This window comes from Schistocerca americana, chromosome 2 (assembly GCF_021461395.2).
Source record: "Schistocerca americana isolate TAMUIC-IGC-003095 chromosome 2, iqSchAmer2.1, whole genome shotgun sequence".
Taxonomy (NCBI): Eukaryota; Metazoa; Arthropoda; class Insecta; order Orthoptera; family Acrididae; genus Schistocerca; species Schistocerca americana.
The window spans coordinates 448,552,963-448,576,783 of NC_060120.1; the positions used below are offsets into that span (position 1 = coordinate 448,552,963).

The 23,821-nt window shown below is 36.5% G+C and overlaps 1 protein-coding gene across 1 annotated transcript in view; it reads left to right on the top strand.

Annotated features, from left to right (window-relative positions):
* Window positions 1-7,824: 7,824 nt before the first annotated feature.
* The window catches only part of LOC124594871 (kinesin-like protein KIF20B), a 38,758-nt gene continuing 22,761 nt past the window's right edge, over window positions 7,825-23,821 (top strand). Inside the window, exons 1-3 of the mRNA XM_047133340.1 lie at window positions 7,825-7,934; window positions 8,081-8,261; window positions 8,355-8,461. Of these exons, the coding sequence (XP_046989296.1) occupies window positions 8,408-8,461 (54 nt within the window). The 5' untranslated portion in view covers window positions 7,825-7,934; window positions 8,081-8,261; window positions 8,355-8,407. The remainder of the gene's footprint in view (window positions 7,935-8,080; window positions 8,262-8,354; window positions 8,462-23,821) is intronic.

Consider the following 23,821-nt stretch of genomic DNA (forward strand, 5'->3'; position numbering starts at 1 on the left):
AGGGGCATGCGAGTTCTAATACATTTTACTTATATACAAGTTTATCCATGAATTTGTCATATTATTTTCGATGTTTGCACAACGAATTTAAATATATGTGAATAACATTTAAGAAGTCCTTTTCGCCTTCAAAATTCGTAAGGCAGCACTTCCATGACAAATGATTTCATATTAATTCTCATCGTTGAAAAATCATTTGTGTCTACACTTTTTATGATGAGCTAGTACTCCTTTTCACTTTTAAACTCGTGATGCAATCTTTGTTTACAAGAATAGTTTGTAAAACATGTTACATGTCAGGACTGAAAAAAAAACAATATAGATATAAGCAATCTGATGATATGCATGACTACCAGCATCATCTCATTTAAGTGAAGTGTTTGCAATCCCAGATTGCTAATGAAAGGAGTAGAGGACGTCACTCTCGCACTTCCAGCAAAAGCAAGCGTAACTACACTTAACCACACCTGTCTCAAATCTATGAGGAGGTAGTACGCAAATCTACAGGGTGTTATGATAAGGAATGAAAAGAAGCATTTATCATCTTCTGCTGAAATCCTTCGTTTACACATGACACAATAATTGAGAAAATTCTCTGTGAATGCTTTATGTTTTACGGCAAACTATTTACTCAATATTTGCAGCACTATAGATAAAATTGTAACATCATTGTGTCATACAAATTTACTAATGCCATTTGCTTAAAAGTACCTGTAGTGATTAAACTTGAGTTTACTTAATTTATAATTCTGACTGTGGGATACAGTTAATTTAGTTAGGAAACAACAAGATTTCAATGATCATCCTGAATTAGTGGAAGAAAGGTTGGTACTGAATCTGTACCAGATAATTTAGTTAATAGAGTAGCATTAGAAAATAATCTATTCGACACAGTGGATGATTTACAAAGAGTCACAGATAAATATTTTGATAGTCTCCATAATTAGAAGTGAAGTAGAGCCACATTTAGAAAAATCTGAAGCTATTACGAGATCCTGAAGTAATGACATAACTGGCTGAAACAGGAATTTACTTGAGGATGGTGGTGGTGGTGGTGGTGGTTAGTGTTTAACGTCCCGTCGACAACGAGGTCATTAGAGACCCAGCGCAAGCTCGGGTTAGGGAAGGATGGGGAATGAAATCAGCCGTGCCCTTTCAAAGGAACCATCCCGGCATTTGCCTGAAACGATTTAGGGAAATCACGGAAAACTTAAATTAGGATGGCCGGAGACGGGATTGAACCGTCGTCCTCCCGAATGCGAGTCCAGTGAGCTAACCACTGCGCCACCTCGCTCGGTACTTGAGGATGAGCTACTATATTAACTTTCTACTGTGCAAACTGACATGGAATTCACATTAAATGCAAATGATAATAGAGCAATACTACACATGATTCGCCAGTTACTAATTACTTAAACTTAGAATGTGCAATATGTGAGGCACAAAAAGCATTAGAAGAGCTATCAGCATAACCTCAGTTAGAATACAGTGATTGAGATGACTTGTCTGCAGTATATGGTAAAGTGTTAAATCATAGATTCCCAACTTTTACTCCTTCAGAAGAGATGTGTCTACTATGATAACTGAAAACATCTAAAGGTATGTTACCAGATATCTGGTGCAATGATACAGAAAGAGGAAAGGGTGGTCTATGGTGTAACAGAACAGTACATAAATGGAAAAATACCAAGCAAAATAATATAAAAGGTGTGTCAAGATAGTGACAATATACAAATGCAAAATTTGTAGGCTCCCAGGGTGTGGCTTTATTCCCAGAAGTGTATATAGATGAGTAACGCAATTGTAGCCCTATGTTAGTAATGTTAAACAAAAACTCTAATCTGTTTGACATATTATCAGAGGAAAGAGAAGAAGTATGTTGTAGATTTTGATGACTATTTAAATGTTATGGAAGAAACATTTGCTATCAGTATTGAACATGCCTGTAATACTAGTTCAATAAAGGATGATCTAGTGAATAAACCTGAACTACTATAAAATTCTCTTTCTTGGCACTCAAAACAAGCTATGTCTTTCTTGAAGAGGTTTTCACAGTGTGGTATAGGTGAGAAATGATAGAGAACATTGTGGGTATCTAACGTGACATTACCAACCGTTTTCGTCTGAATTCATGCCATGAAACCGTTATTTGATGCCTTTTGAATGATCTGCATCAAACAAATACAATTCTACACTGTGGATGCAGTACACTTCCTTTGCCTTTTTTCGACACATGGGTGTCCTCAGTTCTTTCTCATTTTAAACCCAGAACTGCATTCCTCATATTTAAAGAGTGTCATGTGAATTACTAACGTTCACTAAAACGAATTAAACAATAACATGAAATATCAACAAAACTGAACAGCAGCAATGAAACAAGATAAAAAACAGCAATAGCAAAGGAAAAAACAGCAACAACGAAATAAAAATAAAATTAATTAACACCAATGGAAGCAGTCAAATGGAGGATATGGCGAAGCAGCAAACAGCAGAATGTATGGTGTCTTGAAACAGGAAGAGTGCTCACGTGATATCAATTTTCAGTCCATAAATGTCTAAACAGCCAAGTGTGTACTGGCAGGAGAATGAATGACTAAAAATCTGAAGTGTGTCTGGCACTTGGATCAAGTCAGAAAGTGGTCATGCGACGTACCTTTCAGACACCTTATTGAGCCCATCATATTTCGGTCGTTTGTATATTATACCTTCCGCATCTACATCTACATTTATACTCTGTAACCCACCATGAGATGCATGGCAGATGGTACATCCCATCGTACCAGTTACTAAGATTTCTTCTTGTTCCATTCATGTATGGAATGTGGGAAGAATAATTATTTAAATGCCTGTGCACATGCAGAAATAATTCTAATATTATCCTCACAATCCTTGTGTGAGCAATATGTAGGGGGTTGTGGTGTATCTGCTAGAGTAATAATTTAGAGCTGGTTCTTGAAACTTTGTTAATAGACTTTCTCGGGACAGTTTATGTCAGTCTTCAAGAGTCTGTCATTTCAGTTTATTCAGTACCTCTGTGACACTCTCCCATGTATTAAACAAGCCTGTGACAATTCGTGCTGCCCTTCTCTTTATGTGTTCAATATCCCTGGTTAGTCCTATCTGGTATGGGTCCCAGACACTTGAGCAATATTCCAGGACGATGAGTGATTTGTAAGCAAACTTTTTTGCAGAATGAATACACTTCCCTGGTATTCTACGAATAAACTGAAGTCTACAATCTGCTTCACCCATGAGTGAACGTATGTGATCGTGCACCTCATATCCCTACAAAGTACTACACCCAGATATATGCATGTGTTGGCTGATTCCAACAGTGAGTCGTTGATACTATAGTCATAGGATACTATTTTTTTTTCGTTTCGTGAAGTGCAAAATTTCTGAACATTTAGAGCAGGTTTCCAGTCTGTGCACCATGTTGAAATTTTATCAAGATCTGACTGAATATTTATGCAGTTTCTCTCAGATAGTACTTCATTATAGATAATTGCATCATCTGCAAAATGCCTGATTTTACTATTAATATTTGTCTGCCAGGTCATTCATATGCAACATTAACAGCAAGGTCCCAGCACACTTCACTGAGGAACACCTGAAGTTACTTCTACTCCTGACAATGACTCTCCAAGATAACATGCTGTGTCCTCTCTACCAAAAAGTCCTCAACCAGTCACAAAGTTCCCTTGATACCCAATATGATCGTACTTTTGACAATAAAAAAACGTGTGGTACTGAGTCAAATGCTTTCCAGAAATCAAGAAACACTGCATCTACCCAGTTGCCTTGATCCAAAGCTTTCAGTATGTCATATGAGAAAAGTGCGAGTTGGATTTCACACGATCGATGTTTTCAAAATCCACGCTGGTAGACATGTAGGAGGTCATTCTGTTTAAGATACCTCATTATGTTTGAGCTCGGAATACGTTCTAAGATTCTACAACAAATCGATGTCAAGGATATTGGACGGTGGTTTTGTGGATCACTTCTACTGCCCGTCTTGTAGACAGGTGTGACCTGTGCTTTTTTCCAAGAACTGCACCCGATTTATATACGATAGATTATAGTATGAAGAGGGCTAACTCAGCTGCAGATTCAGTATAGAAGCTAACAGGGATTCCATCAGGTCCTGGATCTTTGTTCGTTTTCAATGATTTCAGCTGTTTCTCAACACCACCAACACTAATATTTGTTTCATTCATCCTTTCAGTGGTATGATGATTAAATTGGGGTAGTTCTCCTGGGTTTTCCTTTGTAAAGGAACATTTGAAAATGGAGTTATGCATTTTAGTTTTTACTTTGTTATTCTCAGTTTTAGTTCCTGCCTCATTCGCTAGGGACTGGATACTAACTTTGGTGCCATTACCAGTCTTTTCATATGACCGGAATATCTTTGGATTTTGTGAAATGTACTTTCACAATAATCTGCTACAGTAATCATTGAAGGCATTACACATTGTTCTCTTGACAGCAAAACACATTTCATTCAGCATCTCTCTATCTATAGCCCTACGCTTTGTTTTACATGTATTATGCAGTAATCTCTGTTTCTTTAGAAATTTCTTTACAGTGACTGTATACCAAGGAGGTTCTTTCCCATTACGAACTGTTCTACTGGGTACATGTCTATCCAGCACATGGTCAACTATTCTTTTAAACTTGAGGCAGAGGTTCTCCATGCTCCTGCCCTGTGCTGTAAGTTTAAAGTTGCTCACTGAGATATGACACTACTGATTTTTATGTAATTTACTTAATGTGTACCTTTCTGATTGTTTTAGCTGTCCTTTGTACTTCGGTAATCATTGTTGCCACAACTGCTTCATGTTCACTGATACTAGTTTCGATGTGGACATAGTCAAAAGCACCAAGTCTATTTGTTGCCATTAGATCCACTACATTCCCATCAGGAGTGGGATTCCTAACTATCTGTCCTAGGTAGCTTTCAGAGAAGGCATTTAATAATGTTTCATAGAATGTCTTATCAAGCCTGCCACTAACAAAACTCTTAATTTTCCCAGTTAATTGGTGGGTGACTGAAGTCTCCATTGATGTTTAAGGTATGCTTGGGGAACTTACATACAGATAAACTGAAGTTTTCTCCAAAGATTTCAGTTACATCATGCGATGAGTCTGTTGTTTGATAGAAGGAACCAACTATCATTTTATGCCAAACCTAGACACTTACTCTTGTCCAAACAGTCTTACATGCAGCTCTAGTTTTTATCTTGGTGGATATGAATTTTTTGTCTACTGCAGCAAATACTCTACCTCCATTTCCCATTTGCCTATCCTTTCCCCAAAAATCTTACTGTTGACAATTTCAGGTTTCAACCAGCTTTCTGTACCTAGAATTATGAGCTTCTCTGCTTTTCATGAGCTTTTCAAACTCTGGCACATTGTTGCAAATGCTTCGGCAGTTTACCATTTGGATTTTAATAGCCTCACCTGTTGGAAGCATTTCTTTGAATCTTGCACTGCCACTTCTGGATTTCCTACTGCTATCGTTATCTAGACTGGATGAAGAGTGGCGTAATCTACAAAAACTCTTGTGTGTACCCCACACACAATCAGCTACCTGAGCAGCAGCCTCTGATGTGTAATGCACACCTGAGTTTGTGTGTAAAACAGTACTTCGTTTCAAGGCGAAGGCGCAATGAAGATTTATCACTCTAAATGCTATCTGATGCAATTAAATGTCAGCTACTGACACATTTTCTGTAAATAACCCATGAAAATGAACAGTTTTGAAGTAGTGAATTATGTGTGGCTGCTGTAGTGATGTGGTTAGAGACATTCTATTACAGACTTGAAGGAAGTTGATTAGAAACTATGTACATGCTAATTTTTGTCATTGTCGCATTTGTAACACATTCTGGATCACGTTGCAGTCTTCTTGCCACCACCACTTTTCTGTTTATTCTGAATATGTCGCGATTTACCGAGTAAAAAACGGAAGATGAAACTGCTACAAGTAAATCCACAACCTTGTCACAAATATTTGACAGTTTTCCGAGCGTGTGGTTAGATAGGAATGTAAACCTTACATTGTTGCGAGTAAACCGAGGGGCAATCATGTTTATAGTTTTGCATGTGACCAATATTTTGCTGTTTTTTCCTAAATATGTCCTATCTGTCTTGCTTGTCGCTAATATTTAGCTGTGATCGAATCCTTAACAATGCTTTCAGGTTCGTGCAAGCAGCTGCCAGACAGCTAATTTCGAATGCTAAAAAGCTGGGGTTGCTGCACATGTGCAGTTATGATGATGTAGTAACCTGTGTTTTGTGTTTACTCTGATTCAACAATTCTCGTCAGATTTCTGGTGGGATCCTCGCATGTAGTTGTTGATCAACAGCTGATATATGTAGCAGCAGCAACTGCATACCATGTGGGGAAGAGGTGTAAGATGGTATGCCAACATACCTCAGGGGATGGTCATTTTATACCGTAAAGTCGACTCCTAAACCACTTACATAGCACGTCACTCTTTCTATGGCATGGTGCACACAACAATTACAGATGTTAGATCTGTTTGCCATATCTCTCAAACTCGCCACTTTGTGGCCAGCAAACAAGAAAAAGATCAGAATGTGCTGTAGTGGGTGCAGCTTCCCATCCCCCGTCATACCGATACTTTAATGGCTAGAGTTTCTGATTTTTTTTACTTAACTACTGTGCCACACTACACCACATACGAAAACGTTCCATGAGGTCGCTGTCGCTATAAGGCTGTACCACGTTTTTTGAGTAATGTTTTTTTTGTCTTTTGGTAGAATTAAACAGTTCGAACTCCTCGTCACTAGACAGAAAATCCAAGTCCGATTCGCTGGTCACCTGGAATAAATGGCAGCTATAAGTTTCACGTTTCACCTAATTGCAGTTCTTTTGCGCTTGTACAGGTAAAGGTTATTTTACAGGAATAAGTAAAATGTTACCTTATATTTAACTATAGAGTGTAAACATGAAATTGTCGAATACCAGACCTGAAACAACCTTCAAAAGATTAAAGAAAAGAAGACACTGCTTAAACGCGAGCACGGAGAAAATTGAGTAACTTCTGATGGTAGCAGTCGCAAACACTGTCAAAACTTTCTTTCCCAATAACTCTGACCTGACGTGACGGTTCTGTGACGGACTGTGTGAATGCCTCCATTTTAAATGCATTGTGGAATGTTCTGATGTGAGGGCCAGTGTGAATTGGCCTTTAAACGCACCAATGTGATCTGCAATGTGAATTCCACGTTCATTTCTCGCGTTCAGCAACTTAAATCCTTAATGCAACTTGACCTCTTTTAAGAAGCTCGGGAACAGTTCTATCGTCGTTATTAGAGGGAGAAGTAGCTTCTGCAGTCTCCCACAATAGCTCCTTTCAGCAAGGTCGCTGACTACAAGAGATGACTTTTCTTTACAGTCCTCCTCTCTCTTTCCAGTCGCGAATCCAAACTTGTTTGTTATCTCTCTTTTGTAGTGGTTGCAAGCAGACAAGCATGAACTCTGCTACTACTCGTTTAACTGGCCAATTTTTATTTCTGGTAGGACAGTGGTGCTCCAGCATTCACAAAATATAGAAATTGAAGTGTACACCTTGTAGATAGACACTTAAGAAGCTGGTTTTACAACGCTGGCTTCAGGAAATTAGTTGCGCAAGTAGTGTATCCCTGTGAGATACACTTAAAAAATTCTTGCAATTTGTCCGATGCTCTGAATGCTCCCTTAATAGACATTCGTACTGTATAGTTTTGCCCAATGATCTTTGGTTTTACTTCGTGAAATATCATTAACTGTGCAGTCAAGTTCAGAAACCAATGAAAGCGTGGTGTTGGCAGAACTGTGTGGCTCAAAATTCAACTTGCAACGGTCGAATGTTTTGGTTGTAAACGAATGAAGTTTTGCTTCCAATTGTTCAGAAGTAGCGAATAAGGTATGCAATTGCAGTGTAATCAGCACTGCATTAACGATGTTGAGGGAAGTATAATTATTGAATGAGTTGGCGTGTAATAATAATATTTGAGTGAATCCAAGTGACAGATTGTTTATATGCATTGTATATACTGCTTTTTGTTGCAGATTAGGCGTCTGTACATTTGTCATTATAAAGATGTTCGTGATTTTCAAGTCCGCATAATGATATTAAAGTGCAACCAGCCAGTGACAGTATCACCAAATGATATATTCGGAGATGGTTCTGTCACGTTGATTCAATTTGCGTACTTACCCGCTATTTATTAGGTAGTTTCGACGATAACAGGTAATGACAGAACCTCTGTTAACCATATAATGTCTGTACCCCAGTTACTTTCCCACGCGCACTGAGTTAATGATTGTGTCGATTATTTTACAGGTGTGAAAATTGCGAAGAATTACACACCTGCCGTCCTGTGAATTTTACTAACGATGATGCGTAAAATTTCTGCTGCGAATGACGTCGACGCAGTTTATTTAGATAGGGTAAGTCGGTCTCTAAATTTTTTTTATTTGTATTCTCGTTTCTTTTGCGGTGGTGTCTTCGCTTAATTTGTAAGTTTCCATGGGGTCGATAGAAGTGAGTACAGTACTAGTGTTGCGCCGTGACGAAAAATGCATATCAGCTTTCTCAGAAAATCCGAATTTAATTTCGCTTAGCGCTGTTTTATTAACAGTCTCGGTCTTTAATTCGGGGCTCGACGGGGTAACTTTAATACAATGCAAATATTAATCAAAATGGATTCACACTTGTAAACAGAATTTATGATGCCGGAGGTGCTGTAATTTGTACCGGGCACTGATTACAGCCAGAAATATACATATAGGAATATGGGATACTGTTTTGCTATGTCGACGTATTTTTACAGAAAATTAAGTAAAATAACCTGGCAAGCTTATCCCTGCAACCCTCTCCCACTATGGGTGACAGTTGGCTAGCTATATTTTTATAATTTTATCATTGCTATCACATCTAGATATCGTGTTCCCATATTAAGCTCTGAGCCATTCCATGTCAGATCAACCCACTTTACATAAAATTTTTCCCCCTTTTGTTAAATTTCATATACTGAGTGGCCAGAGTAACAAAAATACCAAATTTCAATTTTTTTCTCAAACAGTTTCTGAAATGTACCTATGTAAAATTTTCAAAAATTAGCTCAGGAGCTATCTGCATTGAGTGAGAGAGCTGGGGAAGATGCCATTTTGCAAAATTTTTATGATCTTTCCAGTGATAAACAATGCACCATATGTTCTTATTAAGAAATTTTCATATACTTTTCTTTCCAGAAAGTACTTGCCATGCGATCTAGATTTGTCATAATTAGTGTTTTGATCACTGATATCTCCAATAATGTTTTCCTTAACTCATGTTGTTCAATAATAGCCACCATTTGACCAATCGTGCATCTCACAAAAAGGTTTTCATATGAAATATCCAGGAAAGTAACTGTAGCCTAAAGTATCGGAATATCATCTTAAAACAAAATCAGTCGGCATATTGTATAATGAAGTAAAGTTGATTGCTTACTTCTATTTCATGCAATTTAAAGTAATAGTTCATTAATTGGTAAAACAACAATTTTGAATATGGGACCTATAACTAAAAATTTAAATAAGTTGCCAAAAATTAATTTTGGTCCAAGCAGATTAATCAAAATGCACATTCCATTTTCACAGACTTGAGCCAGTGTATGCAGGGCAAGGAAGTTGGTTCCTGGCTGGCTGTGGAAAAGTTTAAACAAGCACAGTCTCCCTCCAGCCATGCACCTGCTGTCTGTACAGTTATTGACCAGAGCCTTTGCTGGAAGGATGTGTTATGTATTGTTTCACTCCAAAGCAGTTAGTTAATATTAGCGTTTCTAGGCCATTATAGTGGCATTATAGTAGTTATTACTCTGCATTGAAAAATTTTTTATCTAATGTATTTTAGTAGAATGTGGTGTTTAACAGTTCTTTTACAAGTTAAAAGTATAAATTGAAGGAGTGTTAATCAGTGATTTGTGTCGCTAACCTAGTAACAAATGCAGTGCTGTAAGAGTGTAGCGTTGTAGTCATTGAAGAAGTCCAATCTTTTTCTTAGAGACATAAAAGCTGAGAAATATCACAGGGTGGATGCTAGAGAATTCTGCAAATACCTAATGGCTCCAGGAATTGTGATAAATGTAGGAAAGATGTAACTTAACAAAGCTGGAAAAATACAGAGCCAATCAATGATAGCAACACTCAAGATTACTTAGATTGCAAGAAATCATCTTCGACAAGGCACAGACTTCACAACTACTTAATTGTCTGTTCAGACACTTGCATCACTTAGTTAGGTGATCCCCAGTTGGTAAGAAAATATAACATCTAAGTACTATACCAGATCAAAAGTGGAAAAAAAAACTATCATAAGTGGAACTAAAACTTTTTGTTGCTGTGAGACTTCTCTCTCATTAAATCTCAAAACTAATTTTTTTAATTCTACACATAGGGCAAGAAAACTAATGATTCTTACAAGTTTACTTGGAAAGTGGAGTATCAGAAAGATTGTGTGCAAATTTAATGCTCCTAATTATATTGTTTGGTATTTCAAAACAATTCTGAAAGAAAAAAAGTTGATGGAAGGTCCACAGCCAAAATCCAAAAAATGTTTATCATTAGAAGCTGTAAAAACTACGTTCATTGTATGCAAACGATGAAGTTATCCAGGCAGTGCAAAGTATTGGATTGCATGATATTTACAGAACAAAACTAAAATATAACATGTCTCCTTAAAGAAGCTTGCAAACATTTTTAAAGCCAAGTTACCTAAGACATAATTCCTTTCACTTTAGGCTGGGGGGTTACCTTCATAGTCTCAGATGTTATTGAAATTAGCGTATGTTAAAATTGAGGAGTAAATAAGAAACATGCATTTTTTGTTTCCCCTAAAAAATTCCTGGCTTGAGATACAGGCCTCCAAAGATGAAACTGCGAACACCATTTTGAAGGTGCGAATTTCGGAAAAAATTTTAAAATGCTGTATCTCTGTAACAGTTCTAGATATTTTGTAATTTTTTTTTATTTGAAAGATAATTGCTTTGATTGCAATGGTATCCTCCATTTGGACATGTGTCAAAGTTCTTTTACTGTCACCTTTTGAATTTTTTATAATTTGCAGAAAATGTTTTTCAAAAATGCCAGTCCATAAGTTATTTTTTTTTATTTTCTCTTGATTAGTACCATGTAGTACTATATTATCAGTAAAGGAGAGCTTCCACTTTTAAGTTGGACAGGTTTTATTTCAAAAAATCACTTTAACTTTCAAGGGTAATTAATGTATGTCTTCATTTAAGTTGTTTCTTACTAATTTCTTTGTTTCGTTGTTTATTTGTATTGTCTTTGTTGCAGTTGTTTCTTATCACTTTCTTTGTTGCAGTTATTTCTTAAACTTTTAGTTTCTTGCCAGTTTCTTTGTTGTGGTTGTTCATTGCAGGTTTCTGTATTGTAGTTGTTCAGTGCTAATTTTTATACTGAAGATGCTTCTAAGAAATCTGAGACCATCCAGTGAGTTTTCATGAGGAATTTGCCAGTTGACATACTTGCAGTGTTTTGTGAAAAAGACTGTTTGAAATGTCTTCTGACTGGGGCCACAGGTAATGAAGTGTGCTGATTATTTGCATATTTGTAAAAGAGTGATATATAAGACAAACAAAAAACAGAGTTTGCTCAGGTTGGGAATAAGCGTTCTCATTTGAAGACTGTTTCACAGTGGAGATGTTTCCAGTGACGACTTTTTGTAATGTTTTGACACAATAACAACAATGATAGTATCTAAACAAGGTGAAGCCTCCTGTGGTACAGATGATGCAAATTTTGCATCAATAGAGGAAGAATTAAATACCCTGAATTGGTCAACTACAGATGTGTTGTTCCTGTTAAGAAACAATGGCCAGTGAAGTTGAGTCATAAGCTGTATGCATGAAGAAAGCACAGAGAAATTACTAAAGCTATGGATGAAGACACTACAGCAAGACTGACCACACTCTTAAAAGTAGAAATTTCATCTTCAGAAGAAAATGAACCAAAGCACTCTTGCCAGTAATTTTTCACAAGTATCAATTCAGCTGTTGAATATTGTGCATCCTACAGTGAAAAGGTTCAAATTTTAATGATTATTCCAGAGACATTTTCAAAGAAAACAATTTTGAATCATGTTCCATCAGTATTGAAGTACATGGTAAACAAATAAAGAAATGTGAGGTCTGTAAAAGGAGTCTTTGGAAGACCAGATCCCTATTATGGTCATCCTGTATAAGCAGTTCAAGTTCAAATAGTGCAGTCATTTTGTCTGGAAGATAAATGGGACTGTTCTCACCAGAGTGCCAACAAAAAAATAGACTAACTATAACATTTGAAGGTCAAGGAGTTGTGAAAGTGAAGAGGTACATGACTCAGTATTAAAGAACCTTTTGCGATTTATAAGAGCAACTATACAACTTCACATACGTAAGATAAAAATTTTATTCACTAAGACTTAAGTGGGTAGTTCCACACCTACCTAGAGATGTCTGTGTACTGCATGAATTTTGAACTTTGTGTGGTAACTTACTGGAGCACATGACATATGACACCTGGATTGGGTGTGTGAAGTCATTAGTAGTCTGTGATGTAAAGTGAGAGACTTGTTTGTTTCAAGAATGTGGTGACTGTCCTGGAAAGGGAGAACTGTCTTTACAGACACTTGGCCTGGAAGATGTAGCAGGTAACTTTGCAGAAATTACATATCTGACATGGAAGGAAAATAAAGTAATTAAGAAAACTGTTACCTTTGACAGTTTCATTGATGAACTTGGTAAATGGTCAGTAAAGCAGTAACACACCAGCATCTGAACAAACTGCAACACATTGCAGAAGTGAAAGGTTGTGTACAGGCTGAGGAACCATGTTTATTGCTTCATTGTGATTTTGCTGAGAACTGGTCTGTAATTCTCCCACAAGAAGTAAAAGGGTATCATTGGAGTAATGATCAGGTTTCAATTTTTACAAGAGTGACATTTTCGAAACAAGACCACAAGTGTTGCAGTTATAAGTGATGACTCGGCACATGCTTTGCTAGCAATGTGCAAAATTCAAGTGGAAACGGGCAGAGAAGATCTTCATTATTTCTAATGGTGCTTCTAGTCATTTTAAAAATAATTACTGGCTGTTTGAATTGAATAAGTCACTTGTGCCAACTGACTGGGTATACAGTGCTACTGGTCATGAGAAGGTGCCTTGTGATAGTGTAAGAGGCCTGCTGAAGCACCATGCTACAAAACATAATCTTCCCAGAGCAAGTACAGCTGCAATTCAGAATGCTGAGGATTTTACAAGGGTCGTGAAGTCTTGCACCTCCAAAGCCCTCATTCTTTTGCCCAAAGAGGAAATCGAAGAATTCTATGAGCAGAAAAAACAAGAATGGTCGAAACAAACTACTCCTGTGAGAGGAATTCAGAAGTCACGTTTTTGGACTCTGTGATGGACGAACTCATATTGCATGCACGTCAAAGAGCAAGAAAAAGAAATTTTGTTCATGTGACCAACACCTCAGAAACAGGAAGCTAATATTCAGATTCATGACCTGAGAAGGGAATGTTCGTGGTGTGTATGTATGTATGACTGTGATTGGTGGATTGCAGAGAATATAGACACCAGTTATGAGTTAAATGAAATTGTAGAGATCTTTATGCTACCTCATGGACCAGCTGCTGGATATAGGTTTCCAGCTGAACGACAGCAACGCCACCATCGGTGCTCACTTCCTGTTAACAATGGTTTGAAGATTGTAAATGCTCCAGTTCCTATTGGTTCAATAGGAAGGCATCACTCTATATCAAAGGAAGATACTGAAGCAGTGGAACACATTTTTAGTTGACTAACTGGCTGATTTCAGTACAAGACAGAGTGCACAGAAGTTGTCAAAGTTGAAACCTTTATGTCTTTGGACCTTTCACATACATTTTGGAACCATTTAAAATGATTGAAAAATGAGTTTCTTTCTCATCTTTCAAAACTAAAATTACGTTAAATGATGCTGAGTTTTGATTTGTATGAGCCTGTTATGTGATAATGTGGTAATAAAACAGGTTTTATGTAGGCTGTGGCAAAAATTTCAGTTGTTTATGAAAGCTGTTCAACCTAGAAATGGAAGCTCTCCTTTTCAGGGACTGTAGAACTATATGGTACCAATCAACAGGAAAAAAAAAACTTTTATGGATTGGCATTTTTGGAAAAAAACTTTTTCTTAAATTATGAAAAAGTTGAACGCTATAGAGTCATTCCATGTCAAATCAACACACTTTAAATAAAAATTTTACCTCACCCTCTTAGATTTTGCTGAAAGTTGCATACTTATAGTGGGTGCTGAAAGTAAGAAAAAATACCAAATTTCAATTTTTTACCTCAAACCATTCCTGAAAAAAAGTCGTGTAAACTTATAAAAAACTGGCCAAAAATTTGTGAACAGACTTTTTTAAATTGCCCTAGGAGCTGCCTTAATTGAGCTAGAGAACTGGGAAAGGTGTCATTTTGCAGCATTTTTCATGCTCTTTCCAGTGATAGACAAAAAAGCATGGCTTCTAATTAATGACATTTTTCAAAATGGTAATTAATATTTTGATTTAATTTTTTTACAAAAAGTACATAATTGAAAACATTCAAAATATTTCCATAACTACTTCATACTGTTGTAAATCACATGACAAAATATAAACGTGGGATGATGATGGGTTCACTGTTGAAAAATTATTTCGGACTAGTGTTTCACTAGTGGCCTTAGTTTGACCTAACTGACCTTAAAGGTAGTACGTCAGTAGAGGACCGTATACATAGGGCTTGATGTCTGTACAATAATTCAGAGACGGGAGCCATTGTTGATATGATATAGTCTGCATTGTTACCTTCTAAGGCTTTGTGTGCCTATAGCATTATTGTGCTCTGTGGTTTTAGTGCAAATCAGTTGGTACCTCGGTGTTGACCAGTCTGTATCTATTATATTTAATAGTTCATTTTCAAGTAAATCTATACATTGAAGGGCAGTTTATAAGTGGTTTTTGCATAAATATGGAACCAAGTAAAAAGTTCAGTGCTGTAAGAGTTCAGTGTTGTAATCCATTGAAGAAGTGAAATCATTTTATTAGAGACAGAAAAGAACTGAGAAAGGTCACAACATGGATGCCCAAATTATTTCCTCAAATACCAAGTGGTGCCAAGATTTGTGATAAATGTAGGAAAGGTGTAACCAAATTGAAAAATACACCAGAGCCCATCAGTGATGAAAGTGTTGAAGAATCTTCTGGATCAGAGATAATCATCTGAGACGAAGACCCTGATTTCACTCTAACTTCAGTAGCTGTTAAAACATTTAACACAACACTTCAAGAACTAGGTGAGTCCCCAATTGACAAGAGAAAACTAACATCTAGGCATTATGCCAAATAAAAAGTGAATAAAATCTCATCAATGACACGTAAACTTTTTGTTGCTATTGAAACTTTCTCAGTTACTGATACTGATGAATCCAGTCTTCAAAATCTAAAAAGAAACTTTAAAAATTCTATAAGTAGAGCAAATAAACTAATGATTCTTTAAAGTTTACCTGAAAAGTGGAGTGCCAGGAAAATAATGAGGGAATTTAATGCTCCTAATTACATTGTTCGGCAGTCCAAAAAATTTTGAAAGAGAGGATTCATGGAAGGTCCAAACCCAAAACCAGGGAAGTGTTTACCAACAGAAACTGTCAAAACTGTACATTCATTTTATGACAATGATGAAGTTAGCAAAGCAATGCCAGGTATTAAAGATTGTGTGACAATTACAGAAACAAGTGGAAATAAAACAAAAATATCAAAAGGACTTATTTTGTGTAACCTTAAAGAAGCTTACAAACATTTTAAAGACAAATTTCCTAACATAAAATAGGTTTCTCTAAATTTGCTGAGTTGAGACCAAAACATTGTGTATTAGCTGGCCGGAGTGGCGCACACACACTCTGCATGTGCACAATTCACCAAAACATAAAATTAATGATAGAAAATGCCAAACTAAATACAGTAACACACAACAGCTTAAACAATAATAAGCAGTGCATTGCTAAAATGCTTTGCAACCCATCACCAGTTGATTGCAACATGGGAAACTGTGAATGCTGCCCAGGAGAAACTGTCATACGTAACATTTTAAGACTCTTTTCATGAAAACTTAATTGAAAAGTTCAGTTCCGACAGTGGATGTCAGTTGACCGATGTAATCTGGAAATTGTTCAGAAAACTTACGAAGAATTCATAGATTTATTTTGTAGTAAGATGTCGACTTTGATTAGGCATGACTTCATTGCCAAGCAACAACGAACATTCCTTAACTACACAAGAGAAGACCTTATGGAATCTGAATTTGTTGTCATATGTGATTTTTCAGAAAATTAAAGTATAGTTCTACAGGATGAAGCTCAGAGTTTCCACTGGACAAGACAACAGATTACCATTCATCCTTTTGTTATATATTACAAACAGGAAGACAAAATTGAGCATATGAGCTTTGTCATGGTTTCTAATTGCCTGGAGCACAATACAACTGTGGTTTACACCTTTCAAAAGAAGCTAATTTCATATCTAACAAATAAATTTCAAAAGATTCCAAAAAAGATATACTATTATTCTGACGGTTCTGCCGCTCAGTACAAAAATAAGAAAAACTTCCTGAACCTTTGCCTTCATGAGGAAGACTTCAACATAAAAGCTGAATGTCACTTTTCAGCCACAGCACATGGGATAGGGTCTTGTGATGGAGTAGGGGGTTCAGTAAAGAGACTGTCAGCTCGTGCAAGTTTGCAAAGGCCATACCAAAATCAGATCCAAACCGCACGAGATCTATTTGCGTGGGCAGTAGAAAATATCACAAATGTTGATTTTGCATATTCCACTCAAGAAGACTAGGCTGCTTCAGAAATATTCTTAAAAAGCCGACTTGAAGAGGCATTGACAATCAAAGAAAGACAGCAATTTCATGCTTTCATTCCCAACACTACATCAAAATTAATAGTCAAATACTTCTCAGGTGGTATGCAGAGTTGAGAGAGGGAAGTAACTACATCACCAGACAAACTGAAGTTTCAAGATGTATCAGGCTATGTCACCACTGTATATGGCAGAAACTGGTGGCTTGGGTACATTTTAGAAAAAAACGAAGAACTTGATGAAGTGAAAATAACTTCTTCATCCATGTGGACCAGTTAAGTCATTCTCTTATCCTGCACATGCAGATGTCCTGTGGGCGTCAGTTGTGGATGTTCTCACAAAAGTGAATCCATTTACTCAGACAGGGAGAAAATGCATTCTCAATGAAAGTGATGTAAACCAAACCCAGTCAGCTTTATTAAAATGTAATATGTAAAGTTCCAAGACAATTTATTGGGAAACTGCTTTCAACTCAACTTAATTTTTGTCTCAGGTTAGTGTTAATGTACATTTTATAGAAAATTGTTTAAAAATTATTGTTACTACCTATTGTGTTAAATTTAGCTATGTCCAGTTACCTGTTACTCAAAAACAAGCATTACGTATTTAATTTGTTTAATAGTTCCGTTTCAAACATCTTGGACCAGAACTATTATGTAAATACTTGTACTTATTCATACTTTATTTCAGTTTGTAGTTAAATGCTCAATTTCTTGTTATATCGATTAATATACTGTTAGTGAAGTTGTATGAAATTAAAATAAGCAATCAACTTAATTATAAAATACGCTGATTAGTTTTGGTTTAATAAGGTGATGTTTTGATATTTCTAATACTTTTTTTACTTACCTTTCAGTATATTTTAAAGAAATTCCTGTTTGTTAAAGGTCAATTTGGTCAAACTAGGGACGTTAGTGAAAAACAAGAATCCGGAATTTTTTTAACAATGAACCCATCATCATCCCAGCTTTATATTTTGCCATGTGATTTACAATAGTATGAAGTAGTTATGGAAATATTTTGAAAATTCTCAATTATGTACTTTCTGTAAAAAAATTAAAATTAAATCAAAATATTAATTAGTATTTTGAAAAATGTTATTAATTAAAAGCTATGTTTTGTTGTATATCCCTGGAAAGAGCATGCAAAATGCTGCAAAATGACACCTTTCCCAGTTCTCTAGTTCAATTAGGGCAGCTCCTAGGACAATTTAAAAAAAGTTCATTCACACATTTTTGGCTCGTTTTAGAAAAGTTTACATAGCCATATTTCAGGAATGGTTTGAGATAAAAAATTGAAATTTGGTATTTTACTTAGTCTCGGTGCCCTCTATAAGTATACCAACTTTCGGCAAAATCTAAGAGGGTGAGGTAAAATAGTAAAACAACTTTGACAGGAAAGTCCAAATGGAGGATTTCTGTGTAATCATGAAGCATTTATCTTTCAAATAAAAAGCCCAACAAAACATCTAGAACTGTTCCAGAGATACAGCATTTTAATTTTTTTTTTCCAAACTTTGCATTTTCAAAATGGTATGCACAGTGTCATCTTCGGGGGATTACGGAAGTGTCTGATTCCATCAGTCTGCTTGACCATGACGTTGCCAGTATGGTGGAAATGACCATTCTCAGCGTCTCCAATATGGCGCCGATGATGTCATTACATAAACATGGCAACAAATGCATCTCCCTGCAAAAATATAATCAGACTAAAGAGACCAGCGTGGGAAATTGGGGGTTTTTGGGTGGGGACACACTAAATATAAACACATACAGACACACCACAAACCCAAACCATACAAAATGGTGACATAAAAACACCACAAAATTCCCAAATTCCGCTACACTTAAAATATCAACAGGAATCAGTCCGTTCTCTTCACCTACATACCTCAACCGCAGTTGTCGATACCAGAAAATAAAAACCAAATATTCCAAAAGTTATAATCACACCACAACTGTAGATACCACGAAACCAGCATCTAAAACAGCAAAAAATGGAATTGCACACTTCCCTTGACCTATATAGCTGAAATACAACTGACGATACCAAAAAATTGAAATAGAGTACTTTCCCTAAGATACATAAATCAACCACAAGTGCTGATACCAAAACATCAACCACCAACACATGCAGTAAATAACACCGACCTAACAACACATAAGAACCACACCGAAAATCATAATGCGTGAATAGTAGACCCAAAAAAACGACTACTTACCACAAAAAAGTTCAGGCGCTACACACAAGGTCAAACACCCCAATCATGCACACTCTCAACTCGCGTACACTGCATTTCATTATCTCCGCCACAAGCCTAAAAAGTTGCAGAAACTTAATGACGGACAACGTATTATCCCTCATTTTAGCTCGCAAATGCACACTATTAAACGTGTAAGTCATGTCCATACCTAACAAAAAAGTCACAAATTGAATTAAACGACTTCCTGTGCGACAGGCAGCAAACCAATAACATAAAACGTCACTGCAATAACATAAACACAATAGAAACTTAATTCTTGAATCACTGAAACTAATTTCCCTTCTTCTATAACGGTCACAACCAATAAATGCACACTTCAAGCACAGACACCCAAATGAACCCAATACATCACATTACACACGGGCCATATACACATCACCAGAGGATACCACAATATGCAACAAGAGGACATAGACTAACACCACACACTCATAAACTAACCTCTGTGCTGTCATGACATCATACATCAAAACACCTTTACATCACAGGTCAAAGCCGATGGATGGGATTGGACACCTCTGTTGACTCCATCTTGGAGGACTGTATCTCGGAGCAGAAATTTTTTGGAGAAAACAGAAAATGTGTGTTCCATACTTAGTGCTCCATTATGACATATGCTAAATTCAATATCAAAGACTATGAACGTAAGATTTTTTCCTAGCCTGCCTGAACTGATATGGACTATGCCCTAACATAAAAATAGGTTTCTCTAAATTTGCTGAGTTGAGGCTGAAACAGTGTGTACTAGCTGGACGGAATGGCACACACTCCGCTTGTGTGTGCACAACTCGCCAAAACACAAAATTAGTGACAGAAAATGTCATAGTAAACATGGTATCAAACGGCACTTAAACAATTACAAGTAATGCATCACACAACTGCTTTGCAACCCACCATCAGTTGATTGTAATGTGGGAAATTGTGAATGTTACCCAGGAGAGACAGTAATAGATAAAATTTTGCAGTTCTCTCTTGATGGAAAATTTGAGACTTCAATTCTTCAAGTGGGTGTCAGCTGACTGCTGGAATCTGGAAATCACACAGAAAACTTCCGAAGAGTTTATAGAGTTAATATGTAGTAAGATGTCCTTTTTTGTTCAATATTACTTCATTGCCAAGCAACAAAGAGCATTCCTTAACTCCACAAAAGAAAATCTTAATGTATCAGAATTTGTGATTTTTTTTTTTTTTTTTTTTTCTTTCAGAAATTTATAGTATAGTTATACAGGATAAAGCTCAGAGTTACCACTGTAAAAGGAAACATATCATACTTCCTTCTTTATATATTACATACAAGATGACAAAACTGAGCGCGAGTGCTTTATCAATGTTTCTGATTGCTTTGAGCACAATACATTTTCTGTTTACACCTTTCAAAAGAAGCTAATTTCTTATCTAACAAATTTCAAAAGCTTCAAAAAAGATTTACAGTTTTTCAGATGGTTGTGCCGCTCAATTCAAAAATAAGAAGAATGTTCTGAACCTTTGCCTTCCCGAGGATGGCTTTAGCATAATAGTAGAGTGACACTTTTCAGCTGCAGCACATGGAAAGGGCTTGGTGATGGAGTAGGGGGTTCCTTTAAGAGACTGGCAGGTTATGCAAGTTTGCGAAGGCTATTCCACAACAAGATCCAAACCTAATGAGATCTATTTGAGTGGGCAGTAGATAACATGCAGGAAGAGCTTTTGCTTATTCCACTCAAGAAGATTACGCTGCTTCAGAAAAGTTCTTAAAAATTCGGCTTGAAGTGTTGACAATCAAAGGAACACAGCAGTTTCATGCATTCATTCCCACCACTACATCAAAATTATTAAACACGTGTGAGAGGATGTGCATGGTTGGGAGAGGGAAGTAACTTCATCACCAGACAAACTGATGTTACAAGACACATCAGGCTAAGTCATCACTGTCTATGACAAACTAGTGGCTTGGGTACATTTTTGAGAAAAAATCAAGAACTTGAAGTGAAAATAACTCCCCTCCACATCATTTTCATAACCTATACATTGGGATGTCCTGTTGGTGTCAGTGGTGAATGTTCTTGCAGAAGTAAATCCATTTACTGACTCGGAGAGCATACGTTCTTGTTGAAAGTGATATAAGCCAGACCCAGTTGCCTCTTTTAAATGTATCGGTGATGGCGTGAGAATTTCTTGGGAACATGCATTCAATTTGAAGCTTAATTTTCCTCAAGTTGGTGCTAATTTATATTTTACTCATAGTTGTTTAAAAAATATCATTACCTATTGTTAGTCAGCTGTATAATATAGGCACCTATTATTCTAAAACAAGCATCATGTATTTAATATTTCTGGTCCAAGCATCATTGACAAGAACTATTATGTCAGTACTTACTTTTTTCATACCTTACTTACATTTGAAATTATAGGTCCCATGTTCAATATTTTTATTTTACCAATTAATAGGCTATTAGTTGGATTTGTATAAAATTAGTCAGCAATCAATTTAATCATAGAATATGCTGATTTATTTTAAGGTGATGATATTCTCATATTTTATATTTACCTTTCTGTATATTTAATGAAACATGCATTCGTTAAAGGTAGGATTGGTCAAAATGGGTCTATTAGTGAAAAACAAGTCAGAAATTTTAAGAATGAACCCATTGTCATCCCACATTTATATTTTGCCATGTGATTTACAACAGTACTAAGTATTTGTGGAAATAATTTGAAAATTTTTAATTACATACTTTTTAGGGAAAAATTAATTCAAAATTTCTATTCATATTTTAAATAATTTTTTTTATTAGACCTATGTTTTATTGTATGCAAAATGACACCTTTCGCAGCTCTTTAACTGTTAGGGCTGCTTCTGGAACATCTTAAAAAGAAGTGTTTTTGCTTTCTTGGCCAGTTCTACAACCATAGTTCAGAAATGATTTTAGATAAAACATTGGAATTTGTAATTTCTCTTAGACTTAGCACCCACTGTGGGTACCAAATTTTAGCAAAATCTAAAGTGGTAAGGCAAATTGGTTGTTGATTTGACATGGTATGGCCCCACTGTAATCAGTTGTAACAGATAAAACATAAAACTTCCTGGCAGATCAAAACTGCGTGCCGGACCGAGACTTGAACTCGGGACCTTTGCCTTCCGCGGGCAAGTGCTCTATCAAGTGAGCTACCCAAGCACGACTCATGCCCCGTCCTCACAGCTTTACTTATGCCATTATCTCGTCTCCTACCTTCCAAACTTTATAGAAGCTCTCCTGCGAACCTTGCAGAACTAGCACTCCTGAAAGAAAGGATATTGCGGAGGCACGGCTTAGCCACAGCCTGCGGGATGTTTCCAGAATGAGATTTCCACTCTGCAGCGGAGTGCGTGCTGATATGAAACTTCCTGGCAGATTAAAATTGAGTTTGGAAGGTAGGAGACGAGGTACTGGCAGAAGTAAAGCTGTGAGGACGGGGCGTGAGTCGTTCTTGGGTAGCTTAGTTGGTAGAGCACTTGCCTGTGAAAGGCAAATGTCCCGAGTTCGAGTCTCGGTCCGGCACACAGTTTTAATCTGCTAGGAAGTTTCATATCAGCGCACACTCTGCTGTAAAGTGGAAATATCATTCTAGATAAAACATAGTTTGAAATAATTTTGGTGCTGTTTGCTTCTGTGCACCTGTCTGCGTGGGCAAATTATGCTAAGTTTAATCCAGTTGCTTCCAAATGAGTCTGGTTGTTTAATTTTGACATAAACATTTGCTAATTAGTGGTTCTCATGATCTCATTCACCTACACCTCACTACTTTGCCAAATTGATGGTTCCTTAATGCCTTAAGACATTTCCCTTCTTGTAATCAATTTGTGTTACACATTTTTCTCCTCAGATGTTGTACCATCACTTGAGTTATCTGATCCAGATATACCTAATTTACAGCAGTCTTCTGTAGTACCACATTTTAAAAGTTCCCTTTTCCCTGCTTCTTTAAACTGTTTCACCTCCATTTAAATCTACATTACACTTATATTCCTTAAAAAATACCAACATTGAAACTTATATTTGATAAACTCCTTTTCTGAGAAATTCTTTTTTTTACCATTACCAGTCTGCATTTTATGTCTGCCACTTATTTTGCTGCCCAAATAATGAGTCACAGTGTTTCTAATCTAATTCCCTAATTAAGTTAGGCTATACTAAATTATTTTTGTTTTGCGTATGTTGAAGTTCATCTTTTCAAGGCACTACTTCTTCTGTGCAACTTGTCTGCATTCAAGCTTTGCAAACTGCTGTGAAGTGTGTGGCAGAGGGTATGTCTCATTGTATTACTTACTAGAGCTTTTTCCTCTTCCATTCATGTTTGGAGTGTGGGAAGAATGAGTGTTTAATGCTTCTGTGTGTATGAAAGCTCTGGTGATTCCTCACAGTCCCTATGGAAGCAGTACGTAGGTAGTTGTACTATATTCCTAGTCACCACTGAAAACCAGTTCCTGAAACTTTGTAAGTCTGCCTTCTAGGGATAGTTGGTGCCTGTCTTCAAGAATCTGCTATTTCAGTTCTATCCCCATCTCTGTGACTCTCCTACTGGTCAAACAAACCTGTGACCATTCATGCTGTCATATTCTGTAAACGTAAAATGTCCCCCACCAGGCATATTTGGTATGGGTAT